At 49.7% G+C, this 9,863-nt stretch overlaps 1 protein-coding gene across 1 annotated transcript in view; it reads right to left on the minus strand.

Moving 5' to 3' along the window:
• Positions 1–9,313, minus strand: part of M6PR (mannose-6-phosphate receptor, cation dependent) — a 15,577-nt gene extending 6,264 nt beyond the window's left edge. Inside the window, exon 1 of the mRNA XM_032778726.2 lies at positions 8,731–9,313. Coding sequence (XP_032634617.1) covers positions 8,731–8,762 — 32 coding nt within the window. The 5' untranslated portion in view covers positions 8,763–9,313. The remainder of the gene's footprint in view (positions 1–8,730) is intronic.
• Positions 9,314–9,863: the final 550 nt, after the last annotated feature.

Below are 9,863 nucleotides of genomic sequence, written 5' to 3' on the forward strand. Positions count from 1 at the left end.
CCTACTTCAGAGTAACACCTTGCTCTTTATCGAGGATCTTGGTGGGGAGGGAGTTCCCTGTGATGCTGTGAGGTTTCCACAGGTTCTGCCCCATGGCTTGCCTTCAACTAGGCCAGTACCCTGTCTGGGTCTGGCACATGCGTGATGAATGGCAAAGCTCTCTTAGGGAGGCACTAACCTCTTCTCCAGCATGCCGTACCGGGTTCCCCATAGCCGCTCTCAATGACTGCTTGCTGCCTATTAATTGCTCCACACCACAGAGTTGACGACTCGTTCCTGATAACCTTAGATGGGTACTGCGCTTGTCTGGCGGCGGTTTCCCTCGCATGCCCACCCTTGCATTATCTGGCACTGTTTGGCTCCCAATTGGCAGAGTCCAGCCAGCACTTACGGCAGCCCATTGAAATATTCGTCTTTGACTTGCCAGCTTGCATGCACACATACGGAGCCTTCCCTTCTAGTGCGTGCCTCACTCAAACCACGGGTGCAGGTATGTCCCCAAATACAGGTGTTTGCTACTCGTGCTATGGGCGGACCACGTCGCATCCTCCGTTGGTTGTCATGGGGGTGACCGTATTCATGCCATGTATGATACAGAGACGGGCTATGGAACTAAGACCTAAGCCCAGTGCCCTGACACAGTCTGTGGGAGGACTAGTTGGCCTTAGGGGGTGTCGGGCCGTGGGCGTTCTGGAATATGGGTCAACATTCAATGGCTCGGACGGCTGCAGGGCGTTCTATACTCCAGCCCAGCTGGTGATAGGCCGAGAGTTCCCTCGCCTCTAGGCTGAGGGGGGCAGGATGGGAGCCCTGCCCCAAGGATTAATGGCCATTGCCCCACTAGGTGCGCCATTCCTTCCAGCCCCCAGTGTTGAGAGGGAATGACGTACCCAGAAGAACTTCCATCTCCAACATTCGAAATCCAGAGTTCTCCCTGAATTGAAAAGCTGGCTGGTGCACGTTCGGCTGGGGGGCTTTGCCATGGTGCTTTGGGTGCAAACATCTCCTCTCTTTGTCACTGCCCAGGATTGGGATCCCCGAGCCATTCTGCCACGCAGTGTGCAAGCAGCTGGTGAGTGCCTGGAGTTCATCCACAGCCTGGGGCTGGGTATCGAGTACGGGTTCAAGCCCATTGAGAACGTTGCTGCTCTTCGACCCTGAGTTTGCCGGGGGCGTATCAAGCTGACCGACTTTGGGCTCACCCGGCCCACGGGCACCCGGCTCCAAGCTGGTGGCTGGGGTGATTCCCCTTACACCGCTCCAATAGCTAGCAACACCACCAGTGCCCAGGGCCTGACCCATTGATTTGCCAGCCTGGATGCCTGGGCCTTGGTGTGATGCTCTCTGCCTGCTGACCGGCTCTTCCCCTGGGAGCAAAGCTTGCCAGTGACCCCTTCTTTTTGAGACTTATGCATGTGGCAGGATCAGGCCTGGAATGAGACCTACCACGCCATTGGAGGCGCCTGACGGCTGAGGCCCACTCGCATGCTGCGGAGCCTGTTGGGTCCTGGATCCTGCCAGCGTAGCCCTGTCAGCGGGGCCTGCACTACGTCTCAACTGCCCCTGGACGAGTGGAGAACTGGCATGGTGAGGAGCAGGCTGTGGGTCCTAGAGAACCTTCCTCTGGGGAGTGTGAGCCATCCCCTTGTGGGCCTGTCTATAGGTATGATCAGTATCCAAGGCCCTACAGCGTGCCTCCAGCAGGACAGGAATTACATTGAAAGGGACTGTCAAAATAACAGCCATTGGCAAGATCTGTTTCCAAAGATTGAGCTCCAATTTCTGCCAAATCCCCACACTAGGGCAGTTCCCACTGCGGCACTGATTCCCCTAGCAGACACCAAAACCCCTGGGTACAGATCTACCCTGGCTGCTGATTCCCAATTGGTGCCACTCCCCCCTGCCCACGTGTGATCCCCTCAGGCACCCAGTCTCCACCAGGCACTGATTCACAATGGAAGCATTCCCCACCCCCGCTTCCACACCCCGCCTATGATAAAGGCTAAGTCTCATTGCTGTGCAGAGCACATCCCTCTGAGCAGTTCTGTGCACCACAGCCCTGCATTATTACAGAAATAGAGATTTATTCATTCAATAAATTTCCATCTGTGGCTATTTTTACTTGTAATTAAAATCTCCAAGCAGGGGCCATATAGTGTGTGAGAATGCGTTACAAAGGGCCTCCCTCCCTGCCTGGGGCTCTGCCCAGGGTCCACCGCAGCATTCAGGGAATAGCTGGGGACAGCTGCTGGAGAGCCAAGAGGCTGGAAAGGAGGCACCTAGAGGATTAGGTTCCAGGTCTGGCAGGAAGCCGAGTAGATGGGTATTGGGGGTGGGAAGGAGTTGGGGGGGGGTAGTAGGGGCCTATTAATGTTGGTTGGTCGTGGGGATGGGTGCCGGTCTTGCCTGGAAGTTGGGTAGCTGGGGGAACTTTGGTGTTGGGAGGCTGCTGGGGATGTAGTTCTGTAGCGTTACCTGTCTCTCACTCTCTGTCTCTATCTAATAAGTGTCCGCTCAGCTAGCCAAGAGCCTTGCAGCTGGGCTGGGAAACTCAGCAGAAAGGCAGTCAAAGCAGGGCCTTAAATTAGCCCCCATGCTTGGCACATGGTCAGGCCTGGCTGTTAGCTGCTCAGAGCATGAGCTTTGGGTCTGGATTCTTCCAGCAGTGACCTACCAGCGAGAGTTCAGTTCACACACACAAATTCTTCTCACCTCTCCTGGCCAGGTTAGTTTCATTTCTGTCTTAACATGGACCAAGGTCAGACTCCAGCAACAACCCCCACAGCGCTTCAGGCCCCATCTCTTGTCCTAAAAAAAAAAAAAAAAACTACTGTTTCCAAATGGAACAGTTATACCCAGCCAAACAGCATTTGCCTGGCAGGCGCTTTCCTCTAAAAACCTCTCCAGCCAATTGGGAAAGGGCTAAGTGGACTGTTCCAATGGGGCCCACAAGGGAGTGCGTTGCCGCCTCCCGTTGGCATATCCACTTACTTTGGTTGTTTAAACTTTCTACCTAATTTGCTTTTAGTTCGTGTCATTTTGAAACGGGTGTAGTGGCTGCGGATTGTACAGACTTGGACTCGACTATCCGAGGGTTCTGGCTTTGCACAAACCCTCAACCACCGTTACAGTTCGACCCTGAAGCTCGACTACCCCGTCATTGTTTTGGGCGTTGGGACACGAATGATCATTAAAGGCTTTATTAACTTATGTGTAGCTCTTTAGAACTTTGGCTGGGACAGTGTGTGTCATCGTTTGCAATCTTGTACTGAGTACCGGAGTTCCTGGCAGCCCTAAAAAAAAAAATTTCCAGACTCCAAGGCAAAACAAATTAAAACGCGGATGTGAATGTAGTGTCCTTACTAGGTGTTCACGTGGTAGAGAAGCCTGTGGGTGAGATGTATGGCAATGCGGCTCATAAATGACAAGATAGGCAGACACCATGTGAGCCACAACGGGGAAAAAAAAAAATTTAATCTGTAGGTAGGCAGTGCATCATCACATCTGGCCGTCCCTCCCCCCACTACTTGGATAAAACAAAAAACAAAAATGGGTTACGGCGTCCCAATGTAGTAAAAATATAATCTTTATGAAGAATCAACTGTGATGACAGGGCATCTACTTTCGGCCCGACTGGGTGATCATTCGCCAATAGCGATTTAGTCGTAACTCCCCTTTCCTTCTATATGAAACACTACTTCACATCGGGGCAATGTTCTGGGTCTGGCTTCATCTCTGTCCTCTCTCTGCTAACAAAAAAAAAAATCCTTCGTGCCTGGGTGTAGGTGTGTGTCACTCTGATATAATGTTGGTCAGACAGTGATTCAGGTCCTTTGGCAAACTCAAAGAGGAGGGGTCGAACCGCTGCATAGTTCCTCCAAGTGTCATGGCGCCAGTGCGTCTGTCCATAGCGGAGTGTTTAGCTCCAGTACAAATATATATCTCTCTATAGGAGCGACCAATCCGACAGGCCTTCCCCATCCCACATAGGGGAAGCATCTCAAATCCACGATAATGTATTTTAGTTCCACCCAAGTCAGTGTGGAGGACGAGCTCATGTGTTATGTCTTCACCAGCCCCACACCAGGAGCGAAACCCCCAACAGTGCAGAGACTGGCTTCAAAATCCGATGAGATTTTACACAATATCCATTGGGGCCCTATTTGGCGTTGGAGCCTTCTAGGAGCGAGCCTTTGTATTGCTAGCTTTCTCCCCACTCCCAAAAAGTGAGAAACAGGGAGTTTGTTTTCGCGAAGTTGAGAGTCGTCCCTACTAATCATAAAAAAAATCCATGTCATTTTTTTCCCAGGGAGCTGGGCAATATAGGAGACCAAAAAAAAAACAAGCAAAACACTCCAGACAGCGTGTACTAGAGGGTTAAGGCAGCAAACAAAAACAGGTGCAGTGTTGGATGCTGGATGGGCAGATGTTAAATTGGTTTAATGTTCAGCAGCTCAAGTGGAGTTGGTGGGAAGAGTGTATTTTCCAGGGGGCCCAAGTGTTTCTATACTGTGCAACCTTCAGCAGCCCAGCTCCGACTTAAAGAGCTATGCGATCTAGCACTTGACTACTCTGAAAACCCCAGTATTTAGCTGATAGATTGTAAATCATAATTGATAGTGTGTTGTCTATGTACGAGGAACAGTATTTTTAAAAATAAAATAAAAAAAAGGGGGCCTCTGGTCTAGGGTGTCTCAGTTAGTGGGACAAGAGGGAAGGATGTCGTCTGGAGATAACAAAAAAAACATAAAAAAAAAAATAATAATCAAAAATAACAAAAAAAATATTTATATAAATTAACATATAAAAACATGATGAAAGAGAATGTATTTTTGTACCTCTGATTATATCGTGATGGTATTTGCATTGTGTGAGTGAGACCAAAGTACTGGAAATATTTAAAAGACTATTACAGTTATAATCACTGCTGTATTACATGTTTTTAAGTAAAGCATGTGAAAATAAAAAAAAGTTGTTGAGAAGGTGCAGACGAGAGCCACAGAAAAGAAGATTTCCAAGGACTTGGAAGGAAAAATTGTCTTAGAGTGTGGAAGACTTAAATCTAAGCCCAATCATGCTCATTTATTCAAAAAAGAATATCAGTCAAAAGACGGAGATGATTTGATATAACGTGGATTGTAAAACCTGTCTGGCGCTAGCATCAATTGGGAAAATTACCATATTAATTAAAAAGAAAATATCCGTTGTCACTGGGAAAGCTGAAAATCTGACGTTCGTGAAGTGGGGCTTCCCCCGCATGGCCCATGGCAAGATGGAGATGCGTGCGGTCTGGTCCGTCGCTTATGCGGTAGACCCCATTTTACACAGTCATTGGGAGTCCCTGCTAGATTCTGTTGGCGATCAGGTATGTTTGTAAATGAACAATTAGACGGCTCAGGACCCCAAATGAAAAAAGAGACAAAACAAAAAAAAAACATGCGAGTCAAGCGCAATATCAGTCCTCATGCCCCCACAGGGGGCAGAAACAATACTTTTGTCTTACGTTCTTTATTCGTACCCCGCTGAGGTGGCAGAGCAACAAACAAAACAGTGGCCACACCTTAAGTGGTTAAAAGTGGTAGGTCACGGAATCATAGATAGTCAGGGTTGGAAGCGGACCTTCAGGAGTCATTGGTCCTGCTTTGAGCAGGGAGTTGGACTAATCCCCAAAAGTTTTAGATAATCATGCCCTAGCCAGGGCTTGGTGCAAGAGCACATAGACCTTAAACTCTAAGGCAAACGGAGATTCTACCCCCCTCCCTAGGTAACCCATTCAGTGCTTTACCACCCTCCTAGGAAAAAAGTCTCTTCACTAATATCCAACCTAAACCTCCCCACTGCAACATATCCTAGCACCATTACGCTTGTTCTTGTCATGTCAACGGTACCACTTGAGAACAGTCTAGATACATCCTCTTGTGGATCCCACCTAATCAGGTAGTGAGAGCAAGCTATCAAATCTCCCCATCACTCTTCTGGCAGCACTAAAACAATCCCAGTTCCCTCAGCCTCTCCTCATAAGTCATGTGCTCCAGCCCCCTAATCATTTTTGTTGCCCTCTGCTGGGCTCTTTCCACTTTTTCCACATCCTTCTTGTAGTGTGGGGCTCAAAACTGGACACAGTACTCCAGATGAAGCCTCACCAATGTCGAATAGAGGGGAATGATCATGTCCCTCGTTCTGCTGGCAATGCCCCTACTTATACAGCCCAAAATGCCTTCTTGGCAACAAAGGCACACTGTGGACTCACCTCCAGCTTCTCGTCCACTGTAACCCCTAGGTCCTTTTCTGCAGAACTGCTGCCTAGTCACTCAGTTCCTAGTCTGTAGCAGTGCATGGGATCCTTCCGCCCTAAGTGCAGGACTCTGCACTTGTCCTTGTTGAAACTCATCAGATTTCTTTTGGCCCAATCCTCTAATTTGTCTAGGTCTCTCTGTATCTTATCCCTACCCTCCAGCGTATCTACCACTCCTCCCAGTTTAGTGTTATCTGCAAACTTGCTGAGGGTGCAGTCCATGCCATCCTCCAGATCATTAATGGAGATATTGAACACAGTCCTGTGTCTTAATCATAAAACATCCTTTAAACATTGAGCTGATTGCTCAGAAAAACACACAATGACCTTGTCACTCAATAGCAGCCACACAGTCGATTTCCCTTCCCAACCACAACTCCCAGTGAAGATTCTAATATTGACAGAAACTAATTAATACACTGATCCAAAATTTTATAAAAATCAGGCTAGGGCTACAAAAACACAAAGAAGTTAACAGAAGGAAGGTCCAGACTGCTGACTAGTGAAGTTACATGAGGGTTATAGTGAAAGCCACACTGAAGATTTCATAGAGTTACAAGGTCTGCCACTAAGGGACTGTCTACACTAGAGTGGTACTGAGAGCAGGAGGGAGTGGCTAGCTGCCCAAGGGTGTATCCAGGGTCTTGGATAGGAAGCATACTTGGTGTGGCTACCCCCTCCTGCCGCTCACACTGCCACAGCTACAGTTCTGCTTTTAGCATGCTAGCTCGATCACAGTTAGCATGGGCTTGTCTACTTGAGCTGGAAATTACATCTCCAGTTTTAGTGTAGACATACCCTAAAGCTTGTAACTATAGTGAGACCTCTTAGATCAGGGTGTATGGTGGACAAGTAAATCTAAAGAGGTTATTGTTATTGTATGGAAGAGGAAACTGAGGCACAAATAACTTGCGACTTGCTCCTTACAAAGGCACACAAACAAGTCAGAACCAGCATAAGAACTCGTGGCTTCCTGGCTCCCATGCTCAGAACACACCTCTCTCTCAACAGTAGCAAAGACCTTTCTGGCTGGCTGCTTTGTACATATTTAGTTCATGTGGTTGTCAAACTGAAACTGACATAAAAATACTGGCGCCTTCTGGTACTTTAGCATCCCTCATGCAGAAAAGACCTCCACATGCTTTGAAGACTGCATGTATATGAGACCCCCTCCTACGCCTGAAATGCAGCCATATCGGAATACTGTAGCCATGTAACAGAACCATGCAATGCTATAAAAGGGTTCAGGACAGGAAGTGAGGACTGAAACTGCTGAGGGAAAATTTAGAAGAGAGAATCCAGTGACCTTAACTAGAGTTCAGGCAGGACAAAGTATCAACAATGTATGCATAAAAAGTCAGGTTCACAACCAGTGTAACTACAGCCTGCAGCAGGCTCACCCCAGGGGCAAGTTTGGCCCAAGGATTGATTTTGAACAGGCGACAGTTTTCATTATCAACACACTCTAATTTAACCCAGTTCCTCTATCCCCACCAGACTGTTCACTTCCTGTCTGTGTCCTCTTCTGCTTTATAACAGGCCGCACAATTAGTCTCCACTTTTGCTGAGATGTAAAGCTCACAGCCAGAGCCACTCATGGCCATTACAGATCACATGACATTTTTTTGCCACAGAAGGGGAGCTAACCAGAGTGTTCTGGTCAAATTCCAACGTGGATGATTATACCTCCTTTCCTTAGATACCCCTGAAGATTAAGCTAGATTTGGAATTCTGCTTTCTGGACATAAAACTCAAATCGTTGTATTCTGTTGCCATGTGGCTATTAAGCTGCTGTGTATTGCCCCAAAGATTGCTGCATTTCAGAGACTGGATAGTTTTTTTTAGATAAGGACTGCAACATGTGTTAGGATCCATCCACTATCTGGATGCAGGAGTCTTCAGTGACCTTGTCCTCTCATTAGTTCCTTCTCCTTTACAAATTTCTTCCATCTCTTTTCTCCGTCCCAAGTCAGGAGACCGTGGGGGTGTTTCTGCCCTCAGTATTCACCATATTCTCATATAGGAGTGGACAGATGGCCTGACAGCCAAGTCCTTTCAGCCCCCAGAATGGGAATCTGTGCAATGGGTACCTTGCAATACTCACACAGCAGCCGACCCCACAGCCCTTGTAGTCACCTCCCCAAAGACAAATTGGCCACTAAGTATAATGGCACTGCTGAAGCTGCATCCCAGTTCCCAGCTGTAACAAAGTAGGGTTCAATTGGCCTAAACTGTAAACGGCATCTTGAGAGCACTTGGGATTCCCCAACCACACATCATCCCCAAAGCCAGCCTCTTGTTGCACCCGCAATAAATTGCTCAGCCCATCCTCTTGACATCTACCCACTCATAGGCTTTCACCACCCACAATAATACCACCACTGACAACTAACAGATGCTGAAAAGAAATTACTGGGGAAAAGGGAGAAACTCACCTGACACTAGGACAGCGAGGTAGGTGTGGCATGAAGTATCTGCAAGGCTGCACGTCACACCGTTGTTACACAGCCACCCAGACACCGGTGTCTGCACCACCCACCCACGAGGCCACGTGCCCTGCCACTATCTCCCGCGGTCAGCCCCACGCACCCAAGTTATGCCAGCTCAGCTCAATGATCTGCCCGCACCAACGCTGCCCGCGCCACGTGCGCCCACCCTGGGGAATCTCGCGCGCCGTTCGGGCCTTTACCACCTAATGAATTATTAACAAGCGCTCATGCATAATCATCATGCATAAATTAATGACGAATTAGGTCCTCGTTCATTGGAACGGGAGCCCCTTCCCAGGCGTGAGTGTCGGGGGGGAAGGTCTCCCCCCTGCTACTGCCGCCTCGTTCACCACCTGCCTGCCCAGTGCCGCCCTCAAGCCCACCCGGAAGCAGGAAGCGGGCAAAGGGCGGGCGCTAACGCTAGGCAACGAGGACTGGCCTCAGGCCCCGCCCCCTTCCATTTCCCCAATGGAGTATGAGAGCGGCCAAACGTGCCTCGCCCACGGGTACTTTTTGCCCAATGGGAGGTGGGTATAGAAGGCGTCTGGCCCCCGGAGCTCTCCTCATCCAATGAATGGTAACGATTCCAGAGCAAGAACGACCCTCTCTACCCTTATTCGTCCAATGGGCAGAGAGGAAACCATAGAGGCCCCGCCTACTTCATCTCTTCCAATGCAGACTGGGATTCAAAAATTGGCACATGAGAAGACCCAATGAGCGAAGAGAGTCACAGAAAGAAGACCCACCCCGCAAACTCCTTCTTCCAATGGCGGCGCAGGGCTGGTTAACATCGCCACACCCCGACCCCCTCCCGAGGGCGGCTCACGAGACTCTCACGCGCTTCTTAGCCGCCCTCTGATTTCCCCACCCCCACCCCTGAGGAGGCGGGCGCGGTGCCTGCTGGGAGTTGTAGTCCTGAGACTCGCAGGGCGGCTCTCTACCCGGAGCGCGGCTCTGAGCGGGCCTGGCCGGGATGGCACAGCCGGGTCACCGCGAGGGGATGGCGGGCGCCCCCGGGCCATGGCGAGCCCCGCCCCCTGGTTTCGCTGGCTGGCGGGTGTCCCCTGCGCGGGGCTGGG

Source organism: Chelonoidis abingdonii, chromosome 1 (genome assembly GCF_003597395.2).
Source record: "Chelonoidis abingdonii isolate Lonesome George chromosome 1, CheloAbing_2.0, whole genome shotgun sequence".
Classification (NCBI taxonomy): domain Eukaryota; kingdom Metazoa; phylum Chordata; order Testudines; family Testudinidae; genus Chelonoidis; species Chelonoidis abingdonii.